At 37.2% G+C, this 16,206-nt stretch overlaps 1 protein-coding gene across 1 annotated transcript in view; it reads right to left on the reverse strand.

Moving 5' to 3' along the window:
• Positions 1-16,206, reverse strand: part of RUNDC3B (RUN domain containing 3B) — a 49,177-nt gene that overhangs the window by 11,060 nt on the left and 21,911 nt on the right. Inside the window, exons 6-8 of the mRNA XM_015811226.1 lie at positions 15,537-15,617; positions 14,103-14,271; positions 12,589-12,746 (exon numbers count right to left, since the gene is read on the reverse strand). Coding sequence (XP_015666712.1) covers positions 12,589-12,746; positions 14,103-14,271; positions 15,537-15,617 — 408 coding nt within the window. The remainder of the gene's footprint in view (positions 1-12,588; positions 12,747-14,102; positions 14,272-15,536; positions 15,618-16,206) is intronic.

Consider the following 16,206-nt stretch of genomic DNA (forward strand, 5'->3'; position numbering starts at 1 on the left):
TCACCCACTGATGGCAGGTTGAAATCCCCCAAGACCATAAGTCTGGGGGTCCCCACCGCCACCCCGGCTATCACGTCAGCCAGCTCAGGCAGGGCTGTTGATACATAGCAGGGAGCCAGGTATATAATCAACAAGCCCACTTGCACCCCTTTCCCCCACTTCACAAGGAGCGACTCCACGCCGTCTATCTGAGGCACAGCCTTGGACAAAGGCTCTCCCTTATAATGGCCGCTACCCCCCCGCCCCTACTTTGAAAGAGCTGCCTGTTTATCTGGGGAAAAGAGCTTTCCATAACAAAGGAAAAAACTTCTTACTGACTATTTTTATTTTTGGTTACTTGGGGGCCCTGGAAAAATTCTTATCATAAAACTTTATTATTATATCTTCTAAGCTGGAGAATATTGTTTTCCTATGTCCTGAACTTATTTTTTTAAAGGGATAAATCTTTATTGTTTGAAAAAAAAAAACACAACTCTATGAGAAGCCGGAAAAGAGATTCCACAGCTCTTTGACTTTGCTAACCTCATTTTTGGTGTCTGGAAGAGACCTTCATAGTTTACTGAGGACACCTTGTGGAGAAATTTAAACCTGCAACTGTTTCTTGTTTATGGTCCAAAAGCTGTTATTGGTGGGGGTGGATACTGACTAAATGTTTTGGAATATAGCCTCCACTAAAAGATAACAGGATTGGATTTAGTTACTACTGAAATGGAGAAATCATATTTACAACTCAACTGTAAATTCATACTGGGGAAAAAATTATGAAGCTACTGAGGAAATATGTTCCCAAATAAGAGAGAGTACTGCAGAAATAATAAACAGAAATTCTACTGTGAACTTACAAACTGACCTTTAGACTCTACTTGATCATTCTACCGACCGAAAAACAATAGAAGAGGAATTAATTTACATACAACCTATGGAGACTTTGGATGACCAAAAAATGATTGCAACTAAATTATCTACAATTGCAAAACTAACAGAAATGGACTTGAAATTACAACTGTTGGAGAATTATGACAACTTTGATAATCAACTACTAATTATAAAATTGGATATGATCAAGTGTTTTATCCAGCAGACAGGAGCCAGATGTCAAAAACAGAGGATGGGAAGTCTTTTACTGAAACAAATGACATTACAAGCAATAATGGGAGATCTACTTGCTGAAATAGAGGCTTTGTTATGGAAACCTGCTTGGCATAAAAAGAAAGCCAGAATAAGACTAAAAAGAGAAATTTAAAATTATATGTAATGGATTAAAAAGGTTTTAAGAAATATGGATTGATTTAAGGACTAAGATTTAGAGTTGAAAATGTGTGATTATTAGAATATATATGTTAAACAGAGTAAGAATGTATTTTTTGGAATAATATGTTTATTTGTATGAAAATTATTTTGTAATGGAATGAGAATAAAAATATGAAAGAGGTTTTTAGAAATTTGGATTGATTTAACAACTAATTGAGTGTGTTAAATTAGTAAGACGATGTTTTGTGTAATAATAGGAGGGAACATTTAATGTATTTACTTGAACTATTATATGATTTTGTTTTTGGATGATTGATCACCTAACCACCATGGTGTGTCTTGAGCATTCTGTTGTAAAAGTTAAAAAACCAATAAAATTTGTTATAAAAAAAAAGTTTGAATACAAAGCAGAATTTAAAATTAGTCAATCAATCAACCTTTTTCAGGATTTAATAAAAGGAAATGCAACAAGGAAGTCATTTTGGACAATTTAAAGTTGCTGTAATATAGTGGTATGCAAACCACTATTAGTAGCCCTCAGTTGCATTTTTGTGGGCTGTGACAATTTCCAAGACTGCATCACAAAAATATTTTAGGCAAGATACCAGTTGTCGGCAGCTGTATTTTTGCTGCTTTTTCCTGAAAGAAATCAAAAGCCTGAAATAATGTCTGTATACTACCCAGATTGCTTTTTCTGTATATTTGAGGTATATTTGAGGTAGGGCTGCATAAAGAACTCTCTGACAAATTGAAAGATAAAAAGGACAAGTATAGAAAGTAGAAAGAGGGGCACATAACTAAGTCAGAATATCAGCAAATTGCCCGAGCCTGCAAAGATGAAGTGAGGAAAGCCAAGGCTCAAAATGAACTAAGGCTTGCGACCAAAGTCAAAAATAACAAAAAAAGCTTCTTTCAACATGTAAAAAACAAGGAAATGATTGGTCCATTAGTGGGTGAAAGTGGCAAGAAGGTGACAAGCAACAGGGAGAAAGCAGAACTATTTAACTCGTTTTTTGCATCTGTCTTTACACAAAGGGAAAAAACAGACTAACCTATCAAAAGTAGTGCCATAAAAAACAGAATAGAAACACAAGTAAAGATAGGCAAGAAAATGGTAAGTGAGCACCTGTCCAGGCTAGATGAGTTCAAATCGCCAGGACCAGATGGATTACACCCCAAGATTCTCAAGGAACTGGCAGATGTGATCTCAGAACCACTGAACTATATTTTTCAAAGATCCTGGAGCACTGGGGAACTACCGGAGGACTGGAAAAGAGCTGATGTAGTTCCCATCTTCAAAAAAGGAAAAAAAATGGACCCAGGAAATTACAGACCTATCAGCCTGACCTCAATACCTGGGAAGATCCTGGAAAAGATAATCAAACAACAAATCAGCGAACACCTAGAGGCAAACAAAGTCATTACTAAAAGCCAACACGGGTTTGTCAAAAACAGATCATGCCAGACAAATCTTATTGCGTTCTTTGACCAAGTGACAAAATTAGTGGATCAGAGGAATGCTGTGGATATAATTTACTTGGACTTCAGTAAGGCATTTGATAAAGTAGATCACAACCTACTTCTTGACAAGATAGAAAAATGTGGGGTAGACAGCATCAGAACCAAATGGATCCGTAGCTGGCTGACCGGCCGTACTCAGTGTGTGGTCCTCAATGGAACTGCATCTACATGGAGGGAAGTGTGTAGTGGGGTGCCCCAGGGCTCTGTTCTGGGCCCAGTGCTCTTCAACATCGATTTGGATGAGGGGATAGATGGGGAAATCATCAAATTTGCAGACAACACCAAGCTGGCAGGAATAGCCAACACTCCAGAAGACAGGCTTAAGATACAGAAAGATCTGGACAGATGTGAACACTGGGCACTATCTAATAAAATGAAATTCAATGGTGAAAAAAGCAAGGTTCTACATTTAGGCAAGAAAAACCAAATGCACAGGTATAGCATAGGTGGCACCTTGCTCAATAGTAGTAACTGTGAGAGGGACCTCGGAGTCCTAGTGGACAATCACTTAAATATGAGCCAGCAGCGTGCTGCAGCTGCCAAAAAGGCCAACACTGTGCTAGGCTGCATTAACAGAGGGATAGAATCAAGATCACATGAAGTATTAATACCACTTTACAATGCCTGGGTAAGGCCACACTTGGAATACTGCATCCAGTTTTGGTCACCATGATGTAAAAAAGATGTTGAGACTCTAGAAAGAATACAGAGAAGAGCAACAAAGATGATTAGAGGACTGGAGGCTAAAGCATATAAGGAACGGCTGCTGGAATTGGGTGTGTCTAGTTTAATGAAGAGAAGGACGAGGGGGGACATGATAGCAGTGTTCCAATATCTCAGGGGCTGCCACAAAGAAGAGGGAGTCAACCTATTTTCCAAAGCGCCTGAAGGCAGGACAAGAAGCAACGGGTGGAAACTAATCAAGGAGAGAAGCAACCTAGAACTAAGGAGAAACTTCCTGACAGTTAGAACAATTAACCAGTGGAACAACCTGCCTCCAGAAGCGGTGAATGTTCCAACACTGGAAGTTTTTAAGAAAAGACTGGACAGCCATTTGTCAGAAATGGTATAGGGTTTCCTGCCTGAGCAGGGGGTTGGACTAGATGACCTCTAAGGTCCCTTCCAACTTTTTATTATTATTATTATTATTATTATTATTATTATTATTATTATTATTATTATTATTATTATTATTATTATTATTATTACTACTACTACTACTACTACTACTACTACTACTACTACTACTACTACTACTACTACTATGTCTGGGTGTTTAGTTTTTAAAAATTATGAGCTGTATGCCTATTTTGCCAGAAGACATATGTGTGTTTGAACATGTGTTTGGGACACAGAATATGCAACTGCAATTTAATTATAGCTTGTTCATTCAAATTTGGAAATTATCTTTTGGTGCATAAACAGCATTTTTGTGCCTATAATTTTTCTATAAGAAATAAGTACAGACCAAGTTTAAGCAATGTTTATCAGGAGTCACTCATTCTCAGTCTACCCTTCCTCACAGCATGTCATGGAGAGCAAGGAGGAACGCTACCTGAGCTCCTGAATAAAGGTAGCACAGAATTAATTAATTCATTAGTTAGTTAATTAATTAATGTTAGTTGTTAGTTAGCTAGCTAGCTATTATGAAATTAATTTGCCACACTCATGGGGGGGCAGGGACAGGAGATGTGATTAAGTTTTAATTAATCAAGCACACCCAGTTTGAATGTTACTTTTGCTTCCCATCTGGGGCATTAATATCAACTGGGATTGCCTGAATTGCTATCATTAAGCAAAGCACATTCATTTTATAACCATATTGCTTAGCAATTCCAGGACCAAATGTAGTTATAAATTGAGGACTATATGTAATCTAAGATTTGAAAAGTTGATGCTGCTTAAGAATGTATAGGAATATATGTTAATATCTAACGATAGTGGCAATTATCAATGTTTTCCATGCTCTTAACTGTAGTTAAAATGCCTAAACAATTCTCACCTTAAAGTAGAACATTTTGCATTGCAACAGATTCTTAGCAACAGTTGTTTGCTGAGAGCAGTAAGAAGTAAATATATCTTCTCTGTTTAATTATTTAAACCTAAATGATAAATGATCTGTGAAATATAAATCACAGGCTACAAAAGTGGTTATCTCTATAAATCTGGACCGCAGCTAATATTTAAATGTTTGATTTTGTTGCACATGTTCTGCACAACAGCCTTTAAATACCATGATATTTAAATCCATTCTAATGTCTCTGGTGCCGGAATTTCATAACACTCTAATTTTGGGTGCAAGAAGGGAATTGCAGGCAAATTTAGATTGTTGAGAAGTTGTTATGTAGGCATTTATATTTGCAAGTCTCAATCATAAAACATCCACTTTCCAGAAAGCAAGCTAAAGGACATTCAACTTAAAAACAAAGCTCAGATGGGACTGTCATCTGATCTCTGTTTCCAGAATCTGCAGGTTTTTGCTCCACTAGGCTGTTTCAAAATACATAGTATTTCACACATTTCTTCAAAATATAACATATATGCAGCTAGCAAAATAATACATACATATATTAATTTAACCATGAATCATACAAGCTGACTAATACAGAATAAAATATGCTAACAGAGCTGCCACATATAATACAGGATCCACAATGCCAAATACCTGAAATCTAGGTTGGGAGACAATTCTGGCTTATTCTGAAAAGCAGTCTAATGTAGTCTTCCCAATTTACATTTTTCATTATTTAAGCTACATCAGTTAAAAAACATTGACTAGACATATTACAGAATATTTAGGATCCAGAATGTCTTTAAGAAATCCAGCAATAAGGTTTTGCTTCTCTTAAGTATTAATTAAATCTTCAGATAAGATAAATGGCACAATCACTACAAAAGAAATTAGTTTCTATTACTATATATAGTAATATGTATAATAATAGTAATATTACTGCTAATAATAATATGTAACAGTAATATGACCCTTTTATAAAAATATGGGATACGTTTTTGGCTGCTTAAAACTCCATCTCTTCATTCTTTTGATTTAATTTATTTTGGTGCCAAATCAGTAGGAATTAAAGATATTCTGACTGTAACTGGATTCAATCACAGCCTTTCTAGATGCATAACAGGTGAATAGAATTTAATTTAAAATATAAACTGCGCTGATATTTAAGTAAAAAACTTTTTGCGCCAGATACTTTAATTCAAAGGTATTTTTTCAATGGAAGATTCTTTGTTCCACTAGATGCTTTTTCTTCTTTTCTTTGTAGCCTGTCTACTCTACTAGACCAGAGAATCCTCCAATTTACCAGAAAGTCCCTTAATTCACCAGAGTTGTTCACTGCAATTGCAGATATTCAGTCCTGTAGGTATTCTATACAAGTTATTTTTGAATAATGTGTATTGGATTGCACTACTAAGTCAATCAGCTATGTTGTATCTTAATTCATTTAATATGCTTTGGTAAAGATACTAAAATTACTGCAATTTAAATTCCCACCCAGCCGACAACGGGCTGGAGAGCGCGGGATTGCGGCAGCTGCCCCGGGATGAGGGGTAGGCGGGGTGGGCGCTCCTGATGTCCGCAGGGGAAGAAGCAGTGTGGAGGCTCCATGCCCACTCCAGCCCAGCCCCAGCACAGCACGGAAAGCAAGGCAGCAGCCCCATATGCGTCCCCGTGCACGAGTGCGCCCCCTCCCTGCAGGCAAGTGGAGCTGCAGCGGCTGCCCGCCTGCGCTCTTCTGCCACAGATGTCGCAGCTCTGCTTGCTGTGCCGGGGCTGAGCACAGAGCCTCCTTGCCTTTTCCCCCGTGGACATTGGGAATGCCCACCCCAATTACCGCTCATCCCGGGGCAACTGCTGCCATCCAGCGCTCTTCAGCCCATCGCCAGCCAGTCAGGCATGCCGAGCTTGGGCCTTGGGTAGATGGAGGCTGGAGGGGAGTGAGAGCTACAGCTGCCTGGCTCCTTCACCTGAGGACGTGTGCGTGCAGAGGCACCGCCTGGCTCAGTAAGTCATAGTCTGCCCGCAGGAGGATGGAGGAGGGCTGGCCAGGGACGGGCCCAGCACTGCCCATGGAGAGAATCTGACCAGCCCCAGCCTGGAGGTGGGGGGAGAGGCCGAGGGAGCCTGAAGGTAGGCATCCCGGTGAGCCTGGCAATGGGCTGGAGCACACCGGATGGTGGCAGCTGCCCCGTGACAAGTGGTAGTTGGAATGGGCGCTCCCGATATCCGCGGGAGAAGTAGTGAGGAGGCTCCACGCCCAGCCCAGTCCAACCCAGCCCTGACACAGCAAAGTGAGGCAGCAGCCCCATATGCATCCCTGAGCACAAGCATACCTCCACCCTGCCAGGCAAGTGGAGCCGTGGCATCTGCTGCAGAAGAGCGCAGGCAGGTAGTAGGAGGCACGAGGAGCCCCGATCCTAGCACAGCCCTTCCCCACTCTCTTCCTCCCCCCCTCAGAAGAGCTGTGGGGTTCAGGAGCCGCCCCCCATACCTCTACCCTCCAGGGGGTGGGAGACAATCTTCTGTTTTAACTTTTTTTCCTTGTCACTTTTTGGAGTTTTCATCCTGCTTTTGTGAGACGGTGACGTTTGGGAGGGGGTGTAGCTGCCCCCTTCCCCCAAGCCATCAGCTGAGCAAGACGCCTTCCTGCCCGCTGCCCTACCCGCCAGAGACCCCATAGATCTCCCCCAACACTGCCCGGCCCCCGCAGGCATCCCTCCCCAGGAGCAACATCAAGCTGGCCACACTCACCCAGTCTGCCATGACCACTGTAGCCACGCCCACCCATCAAACCATGCCTGCCCGGCACCCGGCAATACATAAGTGTGTTTTGGATTGCAGTTTGGGTGGATGAGAGGAATGCTGTGGACATAATTTACTTGGACTTCAGTAAGGCATTTGATAAAGTACATCACAACCTACTACTTGACAAGATAGAAAAATGTGGGGTAGACAGCATCACCACCAGATGGATCCGTAGCTGGCTGACCGGCCGTACTCAGCGAGTGGTCCTCAATGGAACTGCATCTACATGAAGTGTGTAGTGGGGTGCCCCAAGGCTCTGTTCTGGGCCCAATGCTCTTCAACATCTTCATCAATGATTTGGACGAGGGGATAGATGGGGAACTCATCAAATTTGCAGACGACACCAAGCTGGCAGGAATAGCCAACGCTCCAGAAGACAGGCTTAAGATACAGAAGGATCTGGACAGACTTGAACACTGAGCACTATCTAACAAAATGAAATCCAATGGTGAAAAAAGCAAGGTTCTACATTTAGGCAAGAAAAACCAAATGCACAAGTACAGCATAGGTGGCACCTTGCTCAATAGTAGTAACTGTGAGAGGGACCTCGGAGTCCTAGTGGACAATCATCTAAATAGGAGCCAGCAGTGTGCTGCAGCTGCCAAAAAGGCCAACACTGTGCTAGGCTGCATTAACAGAGGGATAGAATCAAGATCATGTGAAGTGTTAATACCACTTTACAATGCCTTGGTAAGGCCACACTTGGAATACTGCATCCAGTTTTGGTCACCAAGATGTAAAAAAGATGTTGAGACTTTAGAAAGAGTACAGAGAAGACCAACAAAGATGATTAGGGGACTGGAGGCTAAAGCATATAAGGAACAGTTGCTGGAATTGGGTATGTCTAGTTTAATGAAGAGAAGGACGAGGGGGGACATGATAGCAGTGTTCCAATATCTCAGGGGTTGCCATAAAGAAGAGGGAGTCAAGCTATTTTCCAAAGCGCCTGGAGGCAGGACAAGAAGCAACGGGTGGAAACTAATCAAGGAGAAAAGCAATCTAGAACTAAGGAGAAACTTCCTGACAGTGAGAACCATTAACCAGTGGAACCATTAACCAGTGGAGCATTCACCTCCAGAAGCGGTGAATGCTCCAACACTGGAAGTTTTTAAGAAGAGACTGGACAGCCATTTGTCCGAAATGGTATAGGTTTCCTGCCTGAGCAGGGGGTTGGACTAGATGACCTTCAAGATCCCTTCCAACTTTACTATTATTATTATTATTATTATTATTATTATTATTATTATTATTATTATTATTATTATTATTATTATTATTATTATTATTATTATTATTATTATTATTATTATTATTATTATTATTATTATTATTACTCAGTCTCTAAAAGATTCGCCACCAGTGGCCTATACGATACTGGACCAGGCTGGACTATCTGACCATCTACTTCCCATCTGCCCATACAGTAAGATCTGACAGGGTTAGTATGCTTAAGGTTCCTTCATTTAGGCAATGTTGAACTGGTGAGACCAAGAAAATATGTCTCCTTTGTTGCTGCTCCCATTCTTTAGAAAAGCTTCCTCTCCGAGATTTGGTTGACTCTTACTCTGCCTGCCTTTCAAAAAGCATTAAAGACCCGTTTTTTTAATTCAAGCATCAGATGGGAGAAATAAGACACATTGGATGAGGATTCCCCCCACCCAGCATTTGTTTTTATATGTAGTTGTTTTAGACTATACATTTATGCTTTACTATGTGCTTTTTAAATTATTGCTACTTATTTTGATCTATACTGTCCTGTCATATTTGAATATAGCAGCAATATAAATTAATCAAATAAACAACTGCACCTTGCCTAGGAAAATATTATATATTTCCCTTTCTTTTTTTCAGTGCTGGTACCTCATGGTCTCCTAAGAATTAAATTTCCAACCTACAATTTGCTGACTACAATATAATTCAGACTTTATCTCTTTAGAAATGCACATGTAAAAAGTGTATTGTATTAATAAATAAATTCTGGTGATCATAATTCATTCACTAATGATAGTTATTGTGTCTCGAAGGCCCCAACAGACCAATAAAAAACAGTAGAGTATTTTAAAGGTAATTTGTTCCTAGAGTGATTCCTTTCTTTTGTCCTTGTCACTGATAATCTTTAATGTCATTTTGTGGTTGGATTATTGAACACACTCTGCATGTTCTACTATAGAAGAGGATTCAGAAGCTACAGTTGGTGCAGAGTACAGGGGCACCGTCAGCTTTTGGGGCCCATGTGACACCACTGTTTCAAGAGCTGCACTGGCTACTGCCAATTCAAGGTGTTGATTATTACCTTTAAAGCCCTTCCTAGCATTGCTCCAGGTTACTTGAGGAATCACCCTCCCATGCTGGCAGAGGAGGCATGCAGAAGGGAATTCCGGTTGGCGGGGTCCAGGAAAAGAGCCATTGCTCCTGCCCTTTAGAAAATATTGCCCCAGGGTGAGATCGGTTCCCACTCTCCTAATCTTCCGCAAGAGCTTGAAGACCTACTTCTTCCAGATGGCCTGGGGTCCTGGAAGAACATCATGATGGAAGTGGTTGATAGATTAATAACAGATCACCCCTTTCTCCCATTCAGCTTATTCCCCCCCATCGTTTAGCTTTATTTATAGCTGATAATTTGTATTTTTATAATGTTTATTCTTATTGTACACATAGTATTGCATTGTTTTATTATTTTTTAACATTGTAAGCCATCCGTTGTGGTTGAGATGAATGGCAAATCAATTCAATCAATCAATCAGGCACTACCACCAATTGGAAATCTCTAATGCAAAGTTTTTCTAACAGAAACATACAATTTGACCAAAGTACCTAAACATTTGCATATTAAGCTAAATAATTTAATAGCTAGGATTTCCACTCACCTGAGTATTTGGATAAATATGTAGCCATTTTACTATACATGAATGATGTGTAGGCAACCTACTGCACTATATACTGAAAGAGTACTAAAGGCCATTATTGTGCAGAGTGCTTCATCAAAAATGCAGACACATTCAGAAAAAAAAATCTTGGTTTTGTGAAATATATGTATATTCCATGATATTACGTCAAAGTTATTATAATGAATACAATCAAATATACTCTGAATCAAGCAGATTATTTATGTCAAACGCAGGAAATCAGGAGTCCAGGCAGTTGAAAAGAATATAGGTTTACTGTATACTAATGCTCTTTACAAAAATCTGTACTACTAATGGTCAAAACAAGTTGATAGTAGAGAAGGGTCATAGAATTCAAGGTGGGTTAGACTTAGATCTCGAGGGCACAAAGGCATTCAAGATTGATGCTTGACTCCTCCCTAATCATTTCTACATATGTATGTATGTATATATGTACGTATGTATGTATAAAACTCTTTTATATTATATAATTATATATATAATTATATCTCTCTATCTCTGTCTATATATCTCTATACAACTTATGTATAATATAATAATATAATATAAAAGAGTTCTGGGAAAGTTGAATGAATGGAACTTACCTTTCTAAAAGATGGGATAGTATGACACTTTCTTAAAATCTCATTTCTAAGATCCGCCATACTATTATCAAAAGGAATTGCAAATCAGTTTTTTACTTGATAGGTCATACCTAGAAACATATTTAAAGGTGAGCAAATTTTGGGTACAAGCCAAGAATGAAAGAAAAAAAAATGTTGACGAAAGATGGATGCAAAGTAGCTTTCTTAATTTCTTTTTTATTGTGAACATGAAATAAACTCTACAATTTGTTTTTAACTTTAGAGTTTGGGTTAGTTTATGTTAATTTATATTATCACGTGTAGGTTTTATTCTTTGATTGTACCAAGTTACTAAATGAAGTCAACCGATCTTTACTGCTGAATATGTAATGTGGTATCTTTACACTCTTAATTTTTCAAAACGAACAGTCACATCTTCATCGTTTGTGGCAATTGTCAAGATTAAAAACTACATTGTGTTTTACTGAGAATTGTACTAAAATGGTTTCAATCATCCAGTTTTCTTCATAAACTACAAAGAAAATGTGTTAAATTATGTTTGCCTTTCTAGATACTTACATTTCAAATTGGAAAACTTTTTTTCATAAAGAGAACAGCCCATTCTTATCCCAAGATATTATTTAGTGAAACATCTGAAAAGAACATTCTAGAGTTTCTATGGAGATTCTCATCATCTAGGTCAGGGGTAGGCAATCTTGGCTCTTTTATGACTCGTGGACTTCAACTCCCAGAATCCCTGAGCCAGCATGATTGTCCTAAATATGCTTCCCAAAAGGCACTGGACTTTCTTGGGTTTTTTATCTTTTGAAAACATTTTGCTTCTCATCGAATGTTCTTCAGTCCAGAATTAAAGACACTTTTTGGATAAGAAGCAAAATGTTTTCAAGCAAAAAATAAAGTCCAGGTGACTTTTAAAAAGCATCTTTGGGACACATTCTAGAGTGTTTTTTAAGTACGGTAATGAAAAAGAAAAAAATGTCATTTTCTGTCTTCAGTATAACTCTCCTCAAAAATGAATATAAATCAACAATTTCTAAAGGAAAGTGGAAATGATTGGTGCTTAGAACTCTCAAAGCTTTCAAAATTATGTTGTACAATTTCACTGAAGCAATAAAGATTATTTAGTTGTGCCTTGGGACGAGTATTTCAGTTAGAAAACATACCAATGCTTCTATTTTGTGTACTGATGTTCGTTTGGTTAACATAGATGTTGAAAGGATTAGATGGCACCAAAAGATGAATGTTGAATCAACTTACTGGAATAGATGATCCTTAATATGTTATATAATATTTAAAATATTTGACAATTAAACATTTGAAAAAGAGGTGACTTAAAAAAAACTGGGATACAACTTACAGCCTATCTTTTGTAAAGAAAAGTGTTAATTTTAGTAACTGGGCAACATTAATACTTCTCAATATTTTAACTGTACTTTTCTGTTATAAAGACAAAAAAAATCTCTTAGTCAGGAGCATATCTAGAAAAACATCTATACCATAACCAACTTACAGCTGATCCTGCAGTTCCACAATGATATACTCAAGTTGTTCCTTTTCTATTTTATGGGCCAGATTCATAGATTCTATCTTCTGCTGCAAAGCCTTCTTCTGAGAGATGGATTCAGTCAGCTGAGTCTCTCTGAGTCGTACTAGCTCTTCTAAATAACCCTAGAAACATATATCTTTCATGAACTTTTAGTTTTAAAAGTACTTTGACAACATGTTTGCTTTGATAACGGGGCTGGATGATATATAACATAAAAAAAATAATTCAAATGGACTATATCACTGCTTACATCTTAATTGCAGATATTAAAGTTATTTGCTAGTTACATACATAGTTTCTTTGTCTATTTAAGGCCTAGATAGCATAATGAATAGTATGTATGCACTGATAACCTAACTGTCCTCTTAGGCCTTGGGAGAAGGTGATCATTGCTCTTATTTTATTGTTCATTGTGTACACTGTAAGCCATCCAGAATAATTTGCAAACAGGTAGCATTTAAATTTCAAGAAATAAATGGGAGGGATGCTTACTTTCCCTCTCAGTTTAAAGTCAAGAATATCAGTTATAGAAAACTAAAGCAGAACTGAAAATAAGGCATAACAGCATTTACAACTGAGAGAAAGACTGAATGACTTTACAGATGCCCATCTAAAACCTTATTGTAAGAATATTATTATCACTTTCCAGTCTTTAGCATGAGTTAATTAACAAGCTTACTGATAGAGGTTCAAAAATGCCAAAGAACAGAAAATAGTAGAGATCTGCAACTATCCCTCAGAAATTGTCTATAGTGTTGAAATATAGTGTCCCTGTAGAACAAATCCAACTATCTTTGAGAATAGAAGTCTCACTAGAGGGTAAAAAAAGTGAAGCACACTGAGTAGGAAAAACTTAAATCAAGACTTTTGGTATATTTTATAAACTAGAAAAAGAATACCACTTTAGGGAGAAATTAAATTGCTGCATTGTGATAAATAATTATGACTTTTACTGTATTCTGTCTATATATATGTAATAAAAACTGAGATACTTCATATTTCCCGTATACATGTCTCTTTCATATATCACAAAGGCATGGTTTTAAAAGCACAATACAAATTTGCAAGATAGAGCATAATTTTTTATCTCTGCTATCAATGATTAAAGACTTTACTGAAAAATAAATTCCGCAAGTTTTGCTTGCTGTACTTTTTCTTGCTTTCAGAGCAAGAGGTAGAATTTGAATTTGAAAAAGAAAAAGATGGAAGAAAAAGAACAACTGAGGTTTCCTCTGCCAGGTTTCCTCAGCTTCAATAGATGCAATAAGTTAAGGAATATTATCTGACCAAGAAGCAAGTCTTGTGCGGCCAAAAACAGTTTTTCTATTACCAGAACTATAGCTAACTAATAAATACATAAAATAAATAATATTTTTTATTTTTAAGAATATTTTAACATTAAATCTTTTAATTAATGTTATTGTAATAATTGTAATATACCAAATATTTTCAGCCACTTTATCTCAATTAATGTTTACCTTTTGTTCCAGAGTAAGAAGGTATTTCTGTTCAACCCGTTTACACTTGTTGTACCAGCTGTTCTCATCCATGTTGAAAGGAGGACCAATGTTTTCTGGAGTACTGCTTTCACTACCACTACTGCCCAGTGTTCTTAGCTCTTCCTCATCACTACTGATGCTGTCAGAACTGAGAAATCAAACTCAAAAGCTAAGAACAATAACTTACAAAATTTAAATGGAAAAAACTGAATTATTCAAATTGCTGGTTCTTAGGTAAGAGATGTGTCTTATAATCATGAATCTGCAAAAATTATTCTAGAATCTAAAAACAAAAGTTAACGTATCATCCATTCGTTAAGCCTTTCCTCACTGCGCTATCTACTTCTTCATGATCAGTAGAAATTTTTTCTCCCTATTGTTGAGCCCAATTCTGCCTCTATTACTCCTGTTTCTAGTAACTGCTATCAGGCAGATTATACAAAATCTAACACATTATACATACCTTCCAGTACTCTTAAGATACTGTGTTGAAAGAAAAAAGAGAAATACTACTTTAATCCCAGTATAGCTAAAGATGGTTTAAGCTTGTTCACATATTTGTGCCATATAGGTGTAAAGTGTAAGGACATGATTCTATGATCCAGAACAGATTCTCATATTGTGCAGATACTGGATGCTTCCCTTTACATAGAACTTGTATATAATTACCACTTCCCATATCTTCTTTCATTATATCTATGATCAATGTATCACTTTTCTTTCTAACTTCTGTCAACTTGTCTACTATATTAAACTAAGCATGTTTAGCAGTTTTAATTCAGGTAAAGTTGGGTTCCATTACGATTCAAGCAAAGCTTGCTCTTTTTGTATGTAAAAGATATATATCCTAAAATAAATCAAGTTTTTTTATCCATTTTAGCTTAGTAGCTCAGGTAAATATTTTCTTCTATAGTAATTCAAGTAAAGTAAGGAAAACATATTTATGTGATCATGAAATAAGAGAAATGGAAGATAGAGAAAGAGCTCTAACAGATTTGCCTGCATACATATTAAGGGAGAAGCACTCTATAATCATACACAACACATGCTGGTCTTACAGTGTTTTCTTGCATGCGGTTTATCCTTGCAAAGAATGTTTCTTGTCTATCTACAGAATTGGTGAAAAAAGCTAATTTACACTTATATTTATAATAAATACAAGGGCCACAGGGAAATGACTATAAGGAGGCAGTCCTTCAACCACTGTGTTCTATGGCTGGCCACGAGAAAATAATTCATTTGTGATACATGTCATATTCCAATAAAAAACATTTTCAATGGCATTTGGAACTCCTCTTTCATTCTTTCCCTTCCCAGTAGAAAGTATCATGAACTATTGAGAACAATATGTGAAATAAAAATAATACGAAAATATATTATAAGAAAATTTTAAAGCACAGACTAAACAGATACCTTTGGGTAAATTTCAGATATGGTGTATAATCTATTACAGCTGGATAGTTGCCATCCAAAGCTTCACCTTTGAGGCAGAAGCTGACATAGAATGAGAAATCAGAAATTAAGAACATTAAAACATATTGGTATTGAATAATCTCAGCACATAATTCATTTTTTCACATAATCACCAATGCAAAAGATATGTAAGAACAAGAACAAGATGAGAAAATTCAACTTTAAATGTAGATTCTTATATATCCACCATTTCACCAGCAATCAACATGTCATTCTGTGGTTTTTAAAGAACACTTTTTCCAAGTATTACTATTATATGATTTTATATGCACTGAAGCAGAATTCATACAAAGTTTTGAGGAATGCAAAAGGATCTATTTGATCTTACAATTTTTGTAGATAAAATCAAAGAGAAATGACAACAAAGTGGTCACTCCTTATCACTAAGTAGCCACAGCATATATAAAACAAAGTGCCTTTTAATCTCAGATTGAAATCTTCATACAGAATAATTTTAAAATGTAATTATAATATATAATGCAGCTTTACATTAATAAGCCTTGGGTGAGATCTAGAAAGATAAGCAGGATCAGAATTGATCAATGATGGACAGGAGACAATCAGGAAATACCAGAACTATAGGTTAGATGTAGAAATAATTAACAAAATT

This window comes from Protobothrops mucrosquamatus, unplaced genomic scaffold (genome assembly GCF_001527695.2).
Source record: "Protobothrops mucrosquamatus isolate PMUCROS unplaced genomic scaffold, P.Mucros_1.0 scaffold33, whole genome shotgun sequence".
Taxonomy (NCBI): domain Eukaryota; kingdom Metazoa; phylum Chordata; class Lepidosauria; order Squamata; family Viperidae; genus Protobothrops; species Protobothrops mucrosquamatus.